This window comes from Sus scrofa, chromosome 14, assembly GCF_054392235.1.
Source record: "Sus scrofa isolate SSC_HxYL_T2T_F1_AM1 chromosome 14, Sscrofa_HxYL_maternal_Yorkshire_Landrace_v2.0, whole genome shotgun sequence".
Taxonomy (NCBI): domain Eukaryota; kingdom Metazoa; phylum Chordata; class Mammalia; order Artiodactyla; family Suidae; genus Sus; species Sus scrofa.
In genome coordinates, this window is record NC_139396.1 from 93,909,280 (window position 1) to 93,931,501 (window position 22,222).

The 22,222-nt window shown below is 40.2% G+C and overlaps 2 protein-coding genes across 19 annotated transcripts in view; one reads left to right on the forward strand and one right to left on the reverse strand.

The window, feature by feature from the left end:
- DNA2 (DNA replication helicase/nuclease 2) overlaps positions 1-22,222 on the reverse strand; it is a 349,771-nt gene that overhangs the window by 165,777 nt on the left and 161,772 nt on the right. The gene's annotated exons all lie outside the window — the stretch shown is intronic.
- The window catches only part of TET1 (tet methylcytosine dioxygenase 1), a 155,921-nt gene that overhangs the window by 46,999 nt on the left and 86,700 nt on the right, over positions 1-22,222 (forward strand). For 11 of the 18 annotated variants that reach the window (XR_014825651.1, XR_014825652.1, XR_014825653.1 and 8 more), the window contains exon 3: positions 747-800. Coding sequence is in view for 7 of the 15 variants with exons in the window: in XM_084993048.1 (XP_084849174.1) it covers positions 747-800 (54 nt within the window). In the remaining 8 variants the exon portion in view is untranslated. 18 annotated transcript variants of the gene reach the window in all.

A 22,222-nucleotide genomic window follows, 5' to 3' on the forward strand; every position in this document is an offset into this window, starting at 1 on the left:
TTGGAGGCAGGGCCTCGCACCCCTCCCCCCACCCCGTGCAGACCTGCCCTCGGAGCCACCCAGAGGTTACTAATCAGGGAGACTCCGCCATCGATCCGATGGTGGAGACCTGGGGGATTTGTGTGCATTGTTTTTGCTGAAGCCTCCTGTGATTTCGGCGCGACCAGATCCTCTGCAGCGAACTCCATGTCGCAGCTTGTGGCTGCCTGTGTCCTGTGGTGAGAGCGGAGCTGCACAGGAGATCCTTTGTCTAGGAAGGCTAGGCAGAGATCACTTTGGAGTTTCTAAGCTCTGCATTGCCATTGGCTGCACTCTTTGTGGGGCTGTTTTTGCAAAAGGCATGCCCAGCACGTCTACAGTGCTGGCAGGCCAGGGCTGCCTTTAAACACCATGATAATAATACCAAAAAGCAGTTTGCAGAACTGTTCCACTGTAGAGGCTTCCTCTGCAGAAGCAAGCAAGATGGCTACCTCGTGGGCTTCGCTGTGAAGAATGCAGAGGCTAATTAAGACAGACTTTAAGGGGAAAAAAGGGTATTTCCCTACTTCATCTTTATGCAAGGCTTTTTTTCAGTGACTTTTAAAATATACATTTTACATAAGCTCTTTAGGTTCTGCCTAGCAAACATGTTGATGATTTTAGATGGTCTAAGTAGTTTTATAGAGAAATAGCCAAAAATTTTGGGGGGGTGGGAGCTAATTTTTTCTCTTAAACGGAGGCTCATTTTGCAATTTGATTTTTTTTAGGTTATAAAGGAAAACAAGAGGCCCCAGAGGGAAAAGAAGCCCAAAGTTTTAAAGGTAATCAGCTATTGATTAAATCATATTTATTTTTTTCCATTTCATATAGTATTTTTCTGTCACTTAGGGGTAAATTTGGAGTAGTGGATGTGAATTCTCCTGGATTTTCAGTAGATTAATGAATTTTTACTCAACTAAAGTGTTTTTTTTTCTCTCTCTCTCTCTTTTTTGATGTGCTGCATAATGTGCATATTAGCATCCTTTATTTTCAACTCCACACAAGTCTGCAGAAGGAAAACTTTATATGCAAAGTGTTGTGAATAAAATTTGTGGGTTTTTTGGTAGCTCCCTTTGTAGCATCTGCATTTGTGGTGCTGCACCAGTGTGTAAACTTAAGCTCTTAAGGAGAAAGACACTATTTAAAGTTGACAGCTATAATCCATTGTGATTTTAACAGACCTTCCATTAGATACTATTTTAAAATGTGTTATTTTTCTTTCCAAAGGAAAAGGTTCTTGGAGGTTTTAGTTCAACTTAAAATATGTAAGCCATTGAGATTTTACAGCCAAATTACAATTGCTTAATCTCATTATATCACCTTTAGTTTTGGCATTCAAGGAGCTCTAGGAATGTGCATATATTTTTTTATTTTCAGTAGTTTGCCTAATGAGTATTTAGTAGTTACTTAATTCAATTATAAGCTAGCCATTTGTGTTATGAGCTTTGTACAGTAGTTAAAAGGGTTAATTTAAAAGCATATGGCATTACTAAAAGTTCAAAGCTAGCTTTAGTTTAGCACATAGGTGTTAAAGGTTTCAAGTTGTATATTGCTATTATAAATGGAAGCAACCTGAGCAAGCAACCTTTTTAATTCAAGAAGACACATTAAGCAATAAAATGATTGGTCTTTAAAATTATATTGTGTCTATATAAATTAAAAATATTTTAATCTTAGCTTTTCTTTTGCAAATAAAGTTTTGGCACTCAGAGAGGAACAACATGTTTGAACTATAGATGTAGCACAGTTTTTAATCTCATTTGTTTCCTCAGTTGTGCACCTTGAAAATGTTATTGACATGCATAACCAAACCCTGCATTGCTTTGTAATTTGTCTGACCACTTTGAGTTTCTGTTTCCTGTGTGCACACAGCATTGCCATGTACATTTTTTTTTTATCAACCAACAAGTATTTATTTAATATTTACCACATAGTCATCAGTGTGCTAGGCACTGTGAAATGAATGAAATTGCTTGGCACTAATTCTTACTGGGCCTGGACAAATAGAATACTGGTTATTTTCAAGGTAAATTATACCCTTCTCTGTTTTTCTTCTGCATATTGAAACCACCCCCCCCCTTTTAATTCCTTCCCATCCCCCAATTATAGAAGAATATCATTAAAATCTCTAATTATATTTCTTAATCTCTTTTTACACTCTCTGTGCTGGGTGTATCCATCTCAATCATTTTGTCTTGAAATCTTCAAGTGGGAAATAGTTTTAGTCCTGAACTTATAAATGGCTCTCAAATTTGGGAGAATGGGGGTAGGAAGCAGGCATAGGAGAAAAGATCAGCGACTGCATAAATAAACTAATATGGGCTAAACTTGGTAGCTAAATCATCACCTGCCTTTGCTAGGAGGTAGAATTGGGCTTTGGGAATACTATTTAATTCTGTTTATTTTGTTAGTCTGTGGGTGTCCTGTCACCTGAAATAAATTTCAGAAGTAAATATTACTGTGTGTTGCTTTTTTGAATCATGGCAATGGACTCTAACTGAAAACAAAACAAAACAACAAAAAAAGTGCCTGTGGGTGGCTGAATTTCATGTGCCACAGCAAGCAGAATCAAGTTGCTGCTTGCTTCCTCTGCAGTGATGAGTTGTTGTACTAGAGTAAGGAAATACTCTAAAAGGAAAAAATAATAATTTTTTCCCCCCTGGTGTTGGTATTTTAAAATGTTTTCTATAATTTTCTGTTGGGTGTGATAGTTTTTGTTCTTCTTCAAAGAAAGCTATGTTTCTCTGCTCCACTGTAGAAGTGCTTTAAGCTTGATGTGTGTAAAATACAGTTAGAGCAGATATAGAATATTATATAACCCCAAAGGAGGTGCTAAGAAAACTAAATTCACATTTTGGGAAGGATGGTGGAAGAAAAGTAAAACTTTCCATTTAGGGTTTTATGGTTGAGGACCTAACATTGCAGCTGGCTGCTCTAGAGAATCAGTGATGGGGATCTACACATTATAACTTTGTCTCCTTTCATAGTGCCTTCTTTGCTTTTGGCATTGGCATCCACAGAATTCCTGTTCTTCCTTTGACTATGGCCTCTTAGATCTTCAAATTGCGTGGGTCCCTTGCTCTTTGTCAGATGAATGCTACCTGTAGGCATCCTGACTGAATTTCATCTTCATCATCTATTAGGAAATAGTTGGATAGATGAAGAATCTGACTAAGGAAATTGGAAAATGGAATTGAAGCTTGTCTCATCCTGCTCCGAACCTACTAAGTAGATACCAAATTCAGTTGTGGGGCTGAAATTGCCTGGTGTGTCTCATACCTCTCATCCTTAAACAATCTACTATTTATATTGATAACCTAGTTTCATTCTACTATAATTCAAAGTTTAAAACTATAAATAGTGATCTCAAATCCTTGACTAGAGAGAACATTTTTCTCTAGCTGAAATGATAGTTTCTGTCCAAAGCACTCTAATGGCCAGAATGGGTTTCAGATGATGGGGGTGAGAGTGGGATACTCAGCACTAACTCCTGCCCCAACTGGTCCTGAAGGCCTTATCGTTGATCACTGGAGTTATTTTCTTTCTCCCTTCCTTCCTTCCTTCCCCACATCCATGGCATGCGGAAGTTCCCTAACCAGGGCTCAAACCTGAGCCCCAGCTGTAATTAGAACTCTGACACTGCCGAATTTTTGACCTGCTGAGCCATCAGGGAACTCCCTGGAGTGAGTGAGTGAGCGAGTTTGTTTCTTTCTCTCTCTCTCTCTCTCTCTTCCTTCCTTCCTTTCTTTCTTTTTATCTTTTTTTAGGGCCATACCCACAGCATATGGAAGTTCCCAGGTGACAGGTCAAATTGGAGATGCAGCTACTGGCCTATACCACAGCCAAAGCAATGCCAGATCTCAGCTGAGTCTGCGACCTACACCACAGCTCATAGCAATGCCGGATCCTTAACCCACTGAGTGAGGCCAGGGAATGAACCTGTGTCCTCATGGATACTAGTTGGGTTTGTTACTGAACCACAATGAGAATTCCCTTGGAGTTATTTTCATATCTCCACGGCAGCTTGTTAATTGTGCTACAATTGTTTCCTTGACTCTTGAGTAAGGTAAAGGTGGTGAGATGATTCCAGATTTTGATTCATGAACTTGGACTTGAGAGTGACTTGGTTTGGAGTTTGTCTTGGTAGCAACATTGACGTAAATAATCACTCCATTGTGTTATCAGGTAGGAGGATACGTTCTCTTAGAGAAAGGCAATTTTAATGTAACATCATTTTGGTTAGGTTGTCAGTCCCTATGGAAAAAAATCAGATTGCATGATCAGTTGGGAGTATAATTTTTTTTTTTATTTCAGGTTTGTTTTTTTTTGGGGGGGGTGGTTTCATCTGTGGTATATGGAAGCCCCCAGACTAGGGGTCAAATCAGAGGTGCAACCGCCAGTCTATGCCAAGCGATAGCAATGCCAGATCCAAGCCTACAACCTACACCGCAGCTCATGGCAACACCAGATCCTTAACCCACTAAGCAGGGTCAGGGATCAAACCCGTATCCTCATGGAAACTGGTCGGGTTCATTCCACTGAGCCACCATGGGAACTCCAGGGAGAATTTAAAAAAAGAGATATTTTTTAAAGGATATAAGCAGGGTTCGGGAGAAAAAAAAAAATCTAGGGATAACAAAGCATCATAGGGCTAATGATGAGAGAGACATTGCTTCTCCTGGGCATCAAGGGGCAAGGGCGTGGGAGCAGGAATGCCTGTAGGAGAGTTGTAGCCAAATAGAGAGACCAGGGCTTTTTGTGTGGCCTTTGGTAATGGGATATTTCCAGGAAGAGAAAGTCATGGGTAGGTAGGTATGGAAATAAATACTCTGCCCTCCAATTTTATGCTGCTTTCATTGGTTGATCCCAATCAGAAGCCAAAAGGGGAAAAGGAGTCCAGTGATGAAGTATATCTTGGTCAGCCTCCTGCGGCATGTAAGAAAGTGTAGAAGATGGTGTGTGCACTTGAAAGGACATGCAAAACATATTTAGCTTTACTGGTGACCACAGAGGCAGCATGGGAGGGACAGAAGTAGTACTAGAACCATTATTATGGAAGAAAGTAACACTAGACAAGATTGGGTGTTTATATATGAACTCTATACTATGTTTACAACTTACCTGAAAATCTAAATCATGTCAAAGTACGAACTATGAATATCCCTGAGAGCAGACTGCCTTCATACATTCTATAATTTCTTGGCTGGTAAGGGACATTTTCTAGATATTTTGCCATAAAATATCATCAAAGTCGTATTTGGAAGAGCTGGGTGAACAAATATAAAGAAATGTCAGTGGATATTAAACCAGGAGACTGTCTACAGATGATTTAGAAAAGGAAAAAAAGAAAAAGAAGAGAAAGGAAAACGAAGTGATCTTCCTGCTAGCTTCTGTGCTGGCAGCCCAGCTCTTCACTGTTTCCTTCCTTCCTTGATGATGCTGATAAAAGAGAAGAACAAGTGGTTGGAGGGGGTGGGGTGATGGAGGGAAATAAGACTTTCTCACTAGGCAAGAAGGACAAGACATTGGCAAGCAGCTGTGCTGATAAGTCTTTTTGAAACATGTTTTAAAAGGAGAATCAAATCATGATTGAATCACAGTCATGTGTGGTCTTAATTTATGCAAGAGTGATATTCATAATATTTAGTACCATTGTTGCCTGGCACAATGTAAATGCTCAATATGTTCTTTCTTGAACAGCAAGTATTCCTAACATTTGATAAGTGTATTTTTTTAGCCCATACTAAATGCTGGGGCTACAATGGTGTACAAGACCAAAATGATTTCTGCCCTTAAGGAGATTAAATGTTGCTGAGGCAAGTCGGACCAAAAAAGAAAAAAAGGAATAAATTACGGGAGTCTTGCTATGGCAAAGCAGGTTAAGGATCTGGTATTGCCACAGCTGTGGCATAGATTGGAGCTGCAGCTTGGATTTGACCCCTAGCTTCCTGGGAATGTCCATATACCGCGGGTACAGCCTAAAAGAAAAACAAGAAAACAAATTTTAAATTGTTTGCTTACGAACAAGGAAAAATGCCAAGATGGAGGACAACACCCACTAGGGAAACTTACTTGATATCTCTGAGAACTAGTCCTTTCATTTGTAAATTGTATACTAGTATACAATACTAGTGAGGGTTTAAATGTACCAAGTTAGATACAATTGAGGTACTTTGTTTATCTTAAAAACTCATTAAGCTACAAGAAATGAAAGATAAAAGGGTTACTAAAGATTTTTTTCTTTGGACACTTATCTACAACTTTGTTTCAGTTAGCAAAAGAAATCATTGGTAAATTGACAAACTTTTCTTAACTTAGGTTTATAAAGTAATATTTCACGAGTTACAGTAGCAACACATTGCAGATTTTAGTGACATCAAATATTGAGCCTTATGGTTGTGGGGAGGGGACCCCCATTCTGACAGTCTTGCATAGTCCCAGGAAAAGAACTCCAGGCTTCCAAATATAACAGATCAGCTATTGGGGGTGGAGGGTTGAGGCTTTCAAATATAACAGATCAGCTATTGGGGGTGGAGGGGTTAGGTTGAGAAGGTTGAAGGTGGGGGGAGGGAGGGGAATTCAGAGTAGGTGGTGAGAGTATCCACAAAAGGATACCAGCTTTAAAACAAAGAGAAAGGAGTTCCTGTCGTGGCGCAGTGGTTAACGAATACCGACTAGGAACCATGAGGTTGCGGGTTCGATCCCTGCCCTTGCTCAGTGGGTTAACGATCGGGTGTTGCCGTGAGCTGTGGTGTAGGTTGCAGACGTGGCTTGGATCCCGTGTTGCTGTGGCCCTGGTGTAGGCCGGGGGCTACGGCTCCGATTTGACCCCCTAGCGTGGGAACCTCCATATGCCACAGGAGCGACCCAAGAAATGGCAAAAAGACAAAAAAAAAAAAAAAAAAGTGCTTTCTTTTATATATATATATATATATAATCTATATCTACACACTCATTGGAAGAAGATAATCTCAGAATATAGGATTGGAGTTCCCGTCGTGGCGCAGTGGTTAACGAATCCGACTAGGAACCATGAGGTTGCGGGTTCGGTCCCTGCCCTTGCTCAGTGGGTTAACGATCCGGCGTTGCCGTGAGCTGTGGTGTAGGTTGCAGACGCGGCTCGGATCCTGCGTTGCTGTGGCTGTGGCATAGGCCGGTGGCTACAGCTCTGATTCGACCCCGAGCCTCGGAACCTCCATATGCCGCGGGAGCGGCCCAAGAAATAGCAACAACAACAACAAAAAAAAAAAAAAAAAAAAAAAAAAAGAATATAGGATGGTCATATAAAATTTAGTAATTTAGACTTAAGATTCAACATATGGTCCTTATTTTCCTCTTTATGTCATAAGCTGGCAAAAACTTTCAAAGATGTGTGCTCATCCATGAGTGTTTATTCACACGCTCAAAGCACACATGGGGCTTCTGGTGTGCATACCCAGAAATTGTAATACAGCCCTTTGCCCAAGGATGATGAGTTTGATTTCAGGGCTGAGTTCTCACCAAGTTAGCTCACACACAGTCAAATCATTCATTTATCATTGGAACACGTACATTTCCAGTGATTCAAGACTCATGTCCATTTTGTAATTTCTAGGAATGATCCCAAACAGAGAATCAGAGTGAACAGAAGCCAAGTAGGGTGAATGGGATTGAAGAAAAATTCATTCAGGCTACCAAAAAAAAAAAAAAAAAAAGTGTTGAATACTCCCTCGCTTAGAAAAGAACATATGCCTCCTGTTTTGAATCCTTATGCTCAACTGATAATATGTTTGTGTTTTGATAGTCTTATATTCATACTGTGTTTGAGGTCTGCGTTCTTCACTATATAGCTCTCCGTGTGTTGACTAGAATATATTCTCAATAAGTAAAAAGAGCCAAATAAGAATCATTAATTAGGAATTCCTGTTGTGGCACGGCAGAAATGAATCCAACTGAGAACTATGAGGTTTCGGGTTTGATTCCTGGCCTTGCTCACTGGGTTAAGGATCTGGCATTGCTGTGAGCTGTGGTGTACGTTGCAGATGCGGCTTGGATCTGGCGTGGCTGTGGCGGTGGCCGGTAGCAGCAGCTCCGATTAGACCCCTAGCTTGGGAACCTCCATATGCCACAGGTGCAACCCCCAAAAGACCAAAAAAAAAAAAAAAAAAACCACACTAGTATCTTAATTCAAGCTGTAATTAATTTAATAACGGAAGGCCTTTCATTGTTCAAAATGTATCATAAAAATGATTATAAGTATTAGAAGACAAGATTTACCCACCATAGTGGTCTATTCAAGAAAAGGAAGATCACAGTGTCATTCTTTAACCTGTCTTGATGCTTCATAGCTTCATAGTTCATTTTCAACCAAAAACAGGACTTTTCTGCATGTGAATTTTTTCGGGAGGGCGGGGGCACACCTGCTTCATATGGATGTTCCCAGGCTAGGGGTAGAATTGAAGGTGCAGCTGCTGGCCTACACCATAGCCACAGCAATGCCAGATCTGAGCCATGTCAGAGACCTGTACCACAGTTCAGGGCAACATTGGATCCTTAACCCCCTGAGCCAGGCCAGGAATCAAACCCGAATCGTCATGGATACTAGTCAGGTTCCTTTTTGCTGAGCCACAACGGGAACTCCTGCATGTAAAAAATTTTAAGGGAATTGATGCTGCAGTTTTATTACCCATTTTTGAAATTTAGGCATTCCCTATTGTGGCTTAGCAGGTTAAGAACCTGACGTACAGTCCCTGTGGATGCAGGTTCAACCATTGGCCTCACTCAGTGGGTTAAGGATCTAGCATTGCTGCATGCTTCAGCTTAGGTCACAGATGTGGCTCAGATCTGGCGTTGCTGTGGCTGTAGTGTAGGCCTACAGCTGCAGCGCTCATTCAACCCCTAGGGTGGGAACTTCCATATACTGCAGGTATGGCCATAAAAAGAATGGAACAAAACAAAACAAAATGAAAAAACAAACACAATTTAATGACACATGAATTTGTTTAAAGCTTAGTTTCTTTTCCTAGTTCCAAGGAGCCAGATGTTAAACAATAAACTTATTTTAGGAACTTTGTTATTTTCAATAACTAAAATATTTTAAGCATCATTTTGTGCATTTAAGTTTACATTATACTAAATTACACTATACATTCATAGGCTCATAAGATGGTTACGGAGTTAAGAGAATTATTTAACATACGGACATTGCTTAGGACAGCTTGACATATAGTAATCTCTCAATTAGTGATATTATTATACCTAAAGGTATAATTTGTTACTAAAAATACTAAGTGAACTTTTCAGAAAATGTATTTTCTTGTCAATATATTCACTTGCCTTATTTGAAAAATGTAAACCTATTTTCTGAAACCCTTTTCTTTCCTTTTGCAAATGTCACTTTTGCTTTTTGTAATAATATCAGAAATACTTAAACTTTGAAAATATTAAATTGCTCTCTTCCCCTTTTATATTTCTGTCTTAGAGAATCAATAATTCTATAATATAGACTAGAATATCATCAATATGAAAAATAATCTCACAGTTGACTGTTAATTTGAATTATAAAACTCAAAGCTGCAAAGAAGGTGGTGGACTAGAATGAATGCATTTGAAACAGGATACAAGTGGAGTTACCATCATGGCTCAGTGGTTAATGAACCCGGCTAACATCCATGAGGACGTGGGTTGTGGCACGCTCAGTGGGTTAAGGATCTGGCTTGCTGTGAGCTGTGGTGTAACTCTCAGATGAGGCTCTGATCCTGCACTGCTGTGGCTCTGGCATAGGCCGGCAGCTACAACTCTGATTCAACCCCTAGCCTGGGAACCTCCGTATGCCTCCAGTGTGGCCCTTAAAAAAAAAGAAAGAAAGAAAGAAAGAAAGAAACAGGATACAAGTAATAGTGCTGTTTGCAAGTTATGTGCCTTAAGCATGATTTCTTCCACATCAGAATCACATAAGCAAGATCTCATTAATTTATCACATTATTTATCTTAAATATCCAAAGGTATTTTTTCCTTAGAAAGAAACATTTTTACTTAACATCTTGTGTATTAATTCTACTTTAGAAAAGGGAAAAGAATCTAATGACTCTGTATTCCACTTCTTGAAATTAGCTTAATATTATTTGTTTAATATTTATTTTTATTCTTTTCTTTTTTGGCCACACCTACAACATATGGAAGTTCCTGGGCCCAGGGATCAAACCTGAACTGCAGTTGTGACCTGTGGCACAAGGGAACGTCCTCTACATAGTGTCTTAATGTAATATCTTGTGCTTACAACTCAATCAGTGTCAGGGTTTTTTGTTTTGTTTTGTTTTTTAGGGCCACACCCGTGGCATATGGAGATTCCCAGGGTAGGGGTTTAATTAGAGCTACAGCTGCTGGCCTACGCTACAGCCACAGCAATGCCAGACCTGAAACTGTCTATGACCTGCACCACAGCTCACAGCAATGCCAGTTCCTTCACCCACTGAGCGAGGCTAGGCATCAAACCTATAACCCCATGGTTCCTAGTCAGATTAGTTTCCACTGCACCGTGACAGGAACTCCAATGTCAGTTTAATGAATGAATTAATGCATTTCATGGCTTAACTTTAGTCAGTTAGGTTTGAACTGTAGAAATTATTATAGTGACCTTCTGGGTGTGTCACAAAAACTGTACTTTCTGAAATCATCAGGCCATTCTTGAACAGTATTGGTGAGGAATTGCTGTGGAAATCAGGATGTATGTCTAATATGTTTATTTTATTGTTGTTGTTTGTTTGTTAGTTTTGTCTTTTTGCCATTTCTTGGGCCACTCCCGCGGCATATGGAGGTTCCCAGGCTAGGGGTCTAATAGGAGCTGTAGCTGCCAGCCTACGCTACAGCCACAGCAATGCCAGTTCTGAGCTGCGTCTGCGACCTACACCACAGCTCACGGCAATGCTGGATCCTTAACCCACTAAGCAAGGGCAGGGATCGAACCCACAACCTCATGGTTCTTAGTCGGATTCGTTAACCACTGCGCTATGACGGGAACTCCTAATATGTTTATTTTAATTTGATTACTTGTTCTCTAAATTTGGTTTGAAAAAAATCAAACCTATAGGAAAGCAGAAAGAATAATACACTATGCATCAATACTCTTTTTTAATATATATTTCTTTGTTGGACCATGTGACATTTTACCTGTAAATTCTTCAGCAGGCCTCTCCTTATCTATAGTACAACGATCACACTGAAGAGAATTAACGGTTTAGTCTAACCTAATAGAAGATATTGTCCATTTAAAAATCTTTTCAGGAGTCCCTGTTGTGGCTCAGTGATTAACGAATCCAAATAGGAACCATGAGGTTGCAGGTTCGATCCCTGGCCTTGCTCAGTGGAATAAGGATCTGGCGTTGCCTTGAGTTGTGGTGTTGGTCGCAGGCGGGGCTCAGATCTGGCATTGCTGTGGCTCAGTCGTAGGCTGGAAGCCGTAGCTCTGATTAGAACCCTAGCCTGTGAACCTCCATATGCCATGGGTGCAGCCCTAGAAAAGACAAAAAACAAAAAAAAAAACAAAAACTTTCAGAACTAGTATGTAGTGATGGAAAGCAGATCAGTCATTACTTTGGTGGGGGCAAACAGCAGGAGAGAGGGACTACCAAGAGGCATGAGGAAACTTTGGGGGATGAAATTATCTCAATTGTGGGGTGGCTTCATTGTGTATACCATATTACAACTTATTAAATTTTATATTATTAATATGTACAGTTTATAGTATGTCCATTAAGCTTCAATAAAGCTATTATTAAAACTAAAAAAATAAAAGAAAAATCTTTTCAGGAGTGCCTGCTATGGTACAGTGGATTAGTAATCTGGCTCACCTTTGGTGTTGCTAGTTTGATCCCTGGCCCAGCATAGTGGATTAAGGAAGGATCTGGCTGCAGCTATGGTGTAGGTTGCAGTTCCTGCTTGGATTTGACCCCTGGCCCAGGTATTTCCATGCCGCCTCGGTTTTGGCCAGGAAGAAACCCAAAAAACTTTTCAATTATTCCCCCTTTCAGCACACCCTCTTCCCAGTCCTCTTGAGCTGTTTTCCTCCTGATCTAGGGTCTAGTCTTGAGAACATGCCTTGCATTTGGTTGTTCTGTGTCTTTGGTCTCCTTTTATCTGGGGACCCCACCATTGTGTGTGTGTGTGTGTGTGTTCTTTTCTGATTGGTGATTTCGAACACAACTTCTTTTTCATTATGTTTTTATAAAGTGTTTTGAGTTGAAAAGTGATCTGGGTAAATGACAGTGTCAGATTTCAGGTAGGTCGTCCAATCTACCCTTGGCTGTTGTGGTCTTTGTTGGAGATTGTCCAGTGCTTCCTGGGTTGAATCCTAAATTCCTAATTACAGGAGACTAGGAGATTGAAATAAAAAAAGTAATTGGCTAAACTCAGAGATTAAATTGATCTGGTGCATCTAAGAGATTAAACTGATCTGGTGCATCTATACCAGGTGCAGGGAGTAGAAGAGAAAGAGATGCCATCATTATTGGTTCACTGAAATACAGAAATGAGAAAAATGAAGTAGGGATACTTATAGAGACATGGGGAAGAACTTTAAAAAGTATTATTCTTGGCTTGAAGTAAGGGTATTGATGAACCTTATAAAAATCTGAATGTTATTTTCTGATTAAAATAAATAGAAGCTATTTCAAAGTGTTGATTTTTGTCACTTTACCCATGGAATCTAATTTATGCCCTCACTTAATGGACAGTATAAAATAGCTACACTGCAGGTTAGAACATTTCATCAGAAATTCAATCCAGCTGTCCAGGGTTTATTTAAAGCCTCTGATATTTGATCACTTCATTAAAACAAGTTAGGACCATTAGAAAGCTGAGTTACCTGGGCCACATTTGCTGAGATAAACTATTCATTATGACATACAATAGCTATTACATATAGGACAGGCTAACTTCTGCTCAGTATAATTTCTAGTGAAAAATTTTCTGTGAACATTAATTTATTTGCTGCCAATGGTCAGAAAAAAAGAATCTAAACAGCATGTTTTTGAGTCTGAAAACTCATTCCTTGGTCAAGGAGTGTAATATGGTCAACTCTGAAATTAGAAAGCATCTTTCCACTCTAATTCTTTCTGATAGACTTCACTAAAATACAGAAAATTTTTGGACATAATTTCAAACAATAGAAAAGCTGTAAGAGTAAAATGAGGTATTGTCATACACCCTCCCACCCAATTTACATGTTAACATTTTATCTTATTTGTTTTATCGCTCTCCACATAACGCAGATTTTCCCCTTGCATTTTTTGAGAGCAGTTTCAGACATGAGGTCTCTTTATCCCTACATACTGAATTGTGTATTTCCTACAAACAAGGACCTCTTCATAGATAACTAAAGTACAATGATCAAAATCAGGAAATTAACATGGATACAATACTATTATTATCTAATCTACTGATCAGAATGAACCAGTTGTCCTTAATAATAGTTTATCAGAAGATAATGACAGATCATGAATTGCATTCAGTTCTTTTTAGTCTTATCAATCTGATGTTTTCAAAGAGTACAGGTCAGGTAGAATGTCCCTTAATTTGGGTTTATTTGATGTTTGCTGATGATTAGATTCAGGTTATGCATTTTTAACAGAACGTCAGGGAAGTGAGTTTGTGGGGTTTTCATCTGCGAATCATCTGGAACCATGCAGTGTCAATTTGTTTGATTACTTTGATCTTAAGATTGATCAGTTGGTTAAGGTGGCATCTGACAGGTTTCTCCTGAGTTATGCTTTTTCCTTTTGTAATTAATATCTCTTGTGGAGATACTTTAAGACTTATTCTGTCTTCTGTTACTTCTCATTGGTTTTTATTCCAATGGATCTTGTTTGATATAATTATGATGGATTCCATTTTAACCTAAACATTTTATTTGTTTTTTTTTTTTTTTGTCTTTTTGCTATTTCTTGGCCCGCTCCCGTGGCATATGGAGGTTCCCAGGCTAGGGGTTGAATCGGAGCTGTAGCCATCGGCCTACGCCAGAGCCACAGCAACGCGGGATCCGAGCCGCGTCTGCAACCTCCACCACAGCGCATGGCAACGCCAGATCGTTAACCCACTGAGCAAGGGCAGGGACCGAACCCGCAACCTCATGGTTCCTAGTCGGATTCGTTAACCACTGTGCCACGACGGGAACTCCTATTTGGTATTTTGTTACCTTTAAGGCATCTTGACTTTCCTTTGGGCATAGAAACAGCACATAATTTAAGTTTGGAAGATAAAATGAATGACAGTTTTAAGTAATAATGAAAAATATTTATGATTCTATTTAATGGCTTACAATACATTGTAGCCAAATGGTTAATTTTGGTTGAGAAAGTTGGACAGGTCACTGTATGATAAAAATGTGGGTATAGTAAGTATCTGTGATGTTGAAAAAATGCAGCTATGAGGATGAGGCTTACTTGGCATAGAATTCCAAGAGAATGTGACTTAGACTTCATTCCTTCTTTATCTCAACCTTTCCACCCTTAATCTTCCACACCACCCTCTCTTCCCAAGAACGCAACACAAGAGAAAGAAGCCTAACTCAGAACAACTCAATGGAGACAAAGAAAAACAGAAGACACCTAGTCAATCAGTAACTGAGAATCTGCAGATTCTCAGTCTTGGAAAAAGAAGCATTAAAGACAAGGAAAAAGATTTGTTGATGAACCAGATAGGAAACAATTTACATTAAACATCTCTCAGGGTGTATATAAGCAACAAAACTCACAAAATTAGCTCTAGGCAAAGTTTATAGATGATCAGAATAGCAGGAAAAGATTTCCCTTCATGGCTCAGTGGTTAATAAATCCAACTAGGAACCATGAGGTTGCGGGTTCGATCTCTGCCCTTGCTCAGCGGGTTAACCATCTGGCATTGCTGTGAGCTGTGGTGGAGGTCACAGACGCAGCTTGGATCCCGCGTTGCTGTGGCTCTGGCATAGGCCAGTGGCTACAGCTTCGATTCGATCCCTAGCGTGAGAACCTCCATATGCCGCGGGAGCGGCCCAAGAAATGGCAAAAAGACAAAAAGACCAAAAAAAAAAAAAGTATATATATATATATATGTATGTATATATATATATATAATCAGGAAAGGAAACCACAATCCTATGTACAATTAATGACCTGAGACAAACACCAGAGTGTAGTCAAGACTTTGTTGAGGAAGAAAAAGCAAACATCAGGATTATTTAAAAGGAAATCCCGGAGTTCCCACTGTGGCACAATGGGATTGGCAGTGTCACTGCAGCTCCAGGACGCAGGTTCAATTCCCCACTCGGTACAGTGGGTTGAGGGATCCCACATTGCTGCAACTGTGGTTCGAATCTGATCCCTGGCCTGGGAGTTCCATGTGCCACCAGGTGCCAAAAATAAATAAATAAATAAATAAATAAATAAATAAATAAAATGAAACCCAACAAACTCATTTAAAAATTGTTTTAGAATCCGACTAGGAACCATGAGGTTGCGGGTTCAGTCCCTGGCCTTGCTCAGTGGGTTAACGATCTGGCGTTGCCATGCGCTGTGGTGTAGGTTGCAGATGCGGCTCGGATCCCGAGTTGCTGTGGCTCTGGCGTAGGCCGGGGGCTACAGCTCCGATTGGACCCCTAGCCTGGGAACCTCCATATGCCGCGGGAGCGGCCCAAGAAATAGCAGAAAGACAAAAAAAAAAAAAAAAAAAAAATAAAATAAAATAAATAAATAAATAAATTACAAACAAAGAATAATCTTCGAGTTCCCACTGTGGCACAACGGGAGCATCGGCACCTCTGCTGCACCAGGATGCAGATTGAATCCGTAGCCTGGCACAGTGGGTATAAGAAAGAAAAATTCTTAAAAGAAATTCAAACAGAATTGTACGAAGAAAAGGAAAAAAGTTCCCCTTTATACTCATTGTCTCTCATCCTCCTTTCTCTCATATCTGAGAGGTATATCCTCTTAGTAGTTTTGTGTGTATTCTTCCAGATAAAGTTTGTATACTTACAAGTGCATCTGTAGTTACTATGTCATGTGTATATACAGTTGCATCATCTCATTCTTTTTAAATAATGGCCTTATTTTAATTTTATTTTTTATTTTTTTATTTTTTTTCCTATTTAGGGCTGCACCTGTGGCATATGGGAGTTCCCAGGCTAAGAGTTGAATCTGAGCTGCAGGTTCAGGGCTATACAGCAGCAACAGCAACGCCAGATCTGAGCCATAATTGTGACCTATGCCACAACTTATCATAATGCTGATCCTTAACCCACTGAGCGAGGCTAGTAATTGAACCCAAATCCTCACAGAGACATTGGGCTCTAAACCTGCAGAGCCATAATGGGAACTCCACTTTCTGTGACTTTGGATTTGCTTATTCTTGATATTTTGTAGAAAGAGAGTCGTAGTACAGAGTACTTTGTAATTGGTTTCAGGTTTTTAGGGCATATAGCAGTATATAGAGCTTCCCACGCTAGGGGTCTAATTGGAGCTGTAGCTGCTGGCCTATGCCAGAGCCACAGCAACTCCAAATCCGAGCCTCATCTGCGTTGTACACCACAGCTCATGGCAATGCCGGATCCTTAACCCAGGGATAGAACCCGCGACCTCATGCTTGCTAGTTGGATTCGTTTCCGCTTCGCCACAACAGGAACTCCTGTATTTGGTTTTTTTCATTTAGCATAATGTTTTCAAGGTTTCATGTTGTAGCATGTGTAGCATGTATTTGTATTTCCTTCCTTCCTGGATATTACTCCATTACATGTACATAGCACCTTTTCCTTATCTAGTCACCAAGTGATGGCCATTTCTGTTTTCCACTTTTTGGCTCTTATGAATAAGGCTGCTATGGTCTTTCATGTACACATTTCTGTGTGGTCATATGTTTTCATTTCTCTTGGGTACATACTAGGAGTGGCCCTGCTGGGCTGTATGTTAAGTCTATGTTTAACTCTTAGAGGAACTGCCAGTGTATGAGAGATCCAGTTTCTCTACATTTTGGCCAACACTTGTTAAAGCCTAACTTTTTAAAGTCTTTCTGGTGGGTGGGCAAAGTGATATCTTAGATGGTTAATTGATAGTAAGCATCCCTTTATGTGCCTCTTGGCCATTTGTATATCTTTGGAGAAGTGCCTATTCATTTTTCTTTTTTTCTTTGGTCTTTTTGCTATTTCTTGGGCCGCTCCCGCGGCACATGAGGTTCCCAGACTAGGGGTCCAATCGGAGCTGTAGCCATCGGCCTACGCCAGAGCCACAGCAACTCGGGATCCGAGCCCCGTCTGCAACCTCCACCACAGCTCACGGCAACGCCAGATTGTTAACCCGCTGAGCAAGGGCAGAGATTGAACCCGCAACCTCATGATTCCTAGTCGGATTTGTTAACCACTGCGCCACGACGGGAACTCTGCCTATTCATTTTTCAATTGGGTTATTTAATTTTTTATATTTGGTGTGATGTAGGGTCCCACTTCATTCTTTTCCACGTGGATTTGCCCGTGGATATTCCAACACCATTTGTTGAAAAGTACTGTCCATTGAATGGTCTTGGAACTCAGCGTGTTATTTTTGAGTTTCATTCATGCTCTTGCATATATCAGTCATTCTTTCCTTTTTATTGTTAAGTTGTACTCTGTTTTGAGAATACTTTGTTTTCTCATTCTCTCATTGATGAACATGTGGATTGCTTCCAGTTTTGGCTATTATGGATAAATCTCGTATAAATATTCTTATACAGGGCTTTTCTTTGGTGTGGAGATATATTTTCATTTATCTCGGAACATAGGAATTGAATTGCTCATACGATAGGTGCATGTTTAATTTTTTAAGACTCTTGCACTGAAATCATAAGAATTTTACTTGTGTCACATCTTCTCCAACATTTAGTGTGTCAATTTTTTCATTTAGTCCTTCTCATGTTCTTGTTAGTTGTTACCCATTAAATGGCTCTATAATAACTGCTTTAATTTACTTTTGAGTAATTTTCTATAAATTACCTAAAATAGTAGCATTATCAAATTATAGTAGCATTTTCAGGAAAACACTATTGTTCACGGGAATTAATTGGGTCCTTTTTTTTTTTTTTCTTTTCTTTTTAGGGCCACACTAGCGGCATGTGGAGGTTCCCAGGTTAGGTGTTCAATTGGAGCTACAGCTGCTGGCCTACGTCACAGCCATAGCAAGGCCAGATCTGAGCCACGTCTGTGACCTACACCACAGCTCACGGCAATGCCAGATCCTTAACCCACTGAGTGAGGTCAGGTATTGAACCCTCATCTTCATGGTTCCTAGTCTGATTTGTTTCTTCTGCGCCATGACAGGAACTCCAGCTCCTAATTTTCATCATTATAATTGTTAAACATACTTGATGAACACACATTTTAAAAAATGTTGTGTAATCTATGAACATGTCACAACATTGAGTCTGCAATAACAGTATGAAGAGCATAAAGTTAAACGTGAGGTGAGTTTTTTTTTGTTTTTTTGATTTTTTTTTTGTAATTCTAAGGGCTTGTGTTGAATTTTGGCAACTATGCAAAGGAAACAGAATTTACCTTGTAGCTTTGCCATTTATTTGCCATTAATCTTTAAAGAATTGATAGAACTTAGAGAAGAGGAATTGAAGTTCAGGATGTTTTATGGTAGCATAAAAATCTAATGCTTGGTCTAAATAGAGTTCAAATTTCTAATTAAGGTAGATTAGATCTGATAATACTGACAGCATTTGCAAATAAAAGTACCTAAATACCATCAGTGATGTTCATGATGACATGGAGTATGAAAGAGGTACCTGGAAGTTTAAAATAAAGGAAAGAACTTACTAAGTGGTCAGCTTCACACACAAATAAGAAATAATTTTTAAAATGGTCAGTCTATAATAATTTGAAAAAAACACATTATTTTAAGATACATTATTATTATTATTATTATTTTTCCTTTTTAGGGCCAAACCCACAGCATATGGATGTTCCCAGGCTAGGAGTCCAATTGGTGCTATAGTTGCCGGCCTATACCACTGCCACTGTAACATCAGGTCAGATGTGCATCTGCAACCTACACCGCAGCTAGATCCACCACAGCTACACCTGCCAGATCCTTAACCCACTGAGCATAGCTAGGGATCGAACCCAAAACCTTATGGTTCCTAGTCAGATTCATTTTCGCTGCACCACCAGGGGAACTCCTAATTTTTTTAACCATATGATGTTTTTTGTTTTGTTTTTGGTCTTTTTGTCTTTAGGGCTGTACTCGCAGCATATGGAGGTTCCCAGGCTAGGGGTCCAATTGGAGCTGTAGCCACCGGCCTACGCCAGAGCCACAGCAACGCAGGATCCGAGCCGCGTCTGCAACCTACACCACAGCTCACGGCAACGCCGGATCGTTAACCCACTGAGCAAGGGCAGGGACCGAACCCGCAACCTCATGGTTCCTAGTCCTGATTCGTTAACCACTGAGCCACGACGGAACTCCTAACCATATGATTTTGGAAAGACAAAAGAATACAATAAGCAAATATGAAAAAGTTGAGTTCAAATGGGACAGTCCTGGCAATCTATGAGAAAATAAATTGGTAATTTTTTCTGGAGAACAGTTTGGATAGTCTTGAGAGTGTGGGTGCCTATTCGGTCTAAAGAAAGAGAGGGCTTAAAAAATTTGTTGTTGTTGTCCACACCTGCTGCATGTGGAAGTTCCCAGGTCAGTGATGGAACCTGCACCACAGCAACAAATTGAGCCACTGCAGTGACAATGCAGGGTCCTTAACTCACTGTGCCACAAGGGAAATCCCAACTATTTTTCTTTGTTTTCTTTTTTTTTTTTTTAATAGCCACACCCATGGCATATGGAAGTTCCTGGGACTGGGACTGAATCAAAGACACAGCTGGGACCTATGCCACAGCTGTGGCAACACCAAATCCTTAATCTACTGCACCAGACCTCCACAGTGACCTGAGCTGTGGCAGTCAGAATTTAACCCACTGTGCCACAGCAGTAACTCCCAACAATGTATTTTTTTTAATCAAAAAATTGGATACAGGCGTTCCCTTTGTGGCTTAGCAGTTAGTGAACCTGACTAGCATCCATGAGGACGTGGGTTCGAACCCTGGCCTCACTCGGTGGGGTAAGGATCCGGTGTTGCCGTAAGCTGTGGTATAGATTGCAGATGTGGCTCAGATCCCATGTTGGTGTGGCTCTGGCGTAGGCTGGTGGCTACAGTTTCAATTGGACTCCTAGCCTGGGAACCTCCATATGCTGTAGGTGTGGTCCAAAAAGACAAAAAGACCAAAAAAAAGTTGTATACAAAATGACATCTGGTTCCCATTTCATTTTTGTTTAAAAATACAGTGCATCAAATATATTTATATACATAAAATGGAATCTGGTAGACTACATGCTAGTTTTTCCTGAAAAGATGATTTGGAGTCTTTCCCTCTGGTTTTCCTTACCCTTATCGGCTGGGTTTTGTTTGTTTTCCGTAATGAGTAAAATATAATGAAGTAAACTTGTAATTAAAATTTAAAAACACAAACCAGGGAGTTCCCGTCGTGGCGCAGTGGTTAACGAATCCGACTAGGAACCATGAGGTTGCAGGTTTGGTCCCTGCCCTTGCTCAGTGGGTTAACGATCCAGCGTTGCCGTGAGCTGTGGTGTAGGTTGCAGATGCGGCTCGGATCCCACGTTGCTGTGGCTCTGGCGTAGGCCGGTGGCTACAGCTCCGATTGGACCCCTAGCCTGGGAACCTCCATATGCCGCGGGAGCGGCCCAAGAAATAGCAGAAAGGCAAAAAAAATAAAAATAAAAATAAATAAATAAATAAATTACAAACAAAGAATAATCTTCAAGTTCCCACTGTGGCACAACGGGAGCAAGAAATAGCAAAATGACCAAAAAATATAAATAAATAAATAAATAAAAACACAAACCAGAGTTCTCTTATGGCACAGCAGGTTAAGGATCCAGCGAAGTCACTGCAGTGGTTTGGGTCAATCCTTGGCCTAAGAACTTCCACATTCCCACTGACGCGGCCAAACCAACCAACAAACTAAAACAGTAAAAACATAAGCCCTGACATTATGATTAAAAAGCAGAGTGGGGAGTTGCTCTCATGGCTCAGTGATTAACGAACCTGACTAGTACCTTGAGGATACAGGTTCAATCCCTGCCCTTGCTTGGTGGGTTAAGGATCTGGTGTTGCTGTGAGCTGTGATACAGGTTGCAGGCACAGCTCAGATTCCGCATTGCTGTGGTTGTGGTGAAGGCTGGCAGCTCTGCTATGACCCCTGGCCTGGGAACACCAAATGCCATGGGTGCGGCCCTAGATAGATAAATAAATAAATAAATAAATAAATAAATAAATAAATAAATAAATAAATGGCAGAGTGATCAGCGCAGTAAACATTGTGAAAATCCTTCCCTCCATATAAAAGCCTTGAGAGGGGAAATGGATCTTTGCAAAAGGGAAGTGGGCTCCCTCCAGGCTATGATGGGTATATATTTTCTGACTTTTTATTTGGATATCTTTTTTCTTTTCTTTTTTTTTCCTTCAATTTTGGCCACCCTGTGGCATATGGAGTTCCCAGGGATCCGATCTGAACTGCAGTTGTGACCTATGCCACAGCTGCAGGAAGCCAGATCCTTTAACCCACTGTGCAGGGCCAGGCACTGCATCTCCCGACACTGCAGAGGCACTGCCAATCCTGTTGTACCACATTGGGAGCTCCTGGGTATCATTTTTAATTTATAAACATTTTGCAAAAATAGTGCAAAGAATTTCCTTATACCCTTTACCCAACATTCCCAAATGTTAACATCTTTCATAACCATAGTACCATGTTCAAAACTGGGCCATTAACCTTGACCCTTACTACTCTCCATTCTAAAGACCTATTTCAAATTTGGCCAATTTCCCCACTGATGTCCTTTTTCTCAGTGCAGGATTTTATTTTTTAATTAATTATTTTCTTTTTGTTTAGGGCCACACCTGCAGCATACAGAGTTTCCTAGGCTAGGAAATCTCCTGAATCAGAGCTGAAGCTGCCAACCTTACACCACAGCCACAGCAAGCCACATCCTTAACCCATCCTCAATGTTTCGAAGTGTTTTATAACATTGACAGTTTTGAAGAATCCTGGTCAATTACTGAGTAGAATGTCCCGCAAGCTGGGTTTGTTAGATGCTCCCTCATGATTAAATCTAGGATATGCATTTTTGGCAAAAATCCACAGAAGCAATCA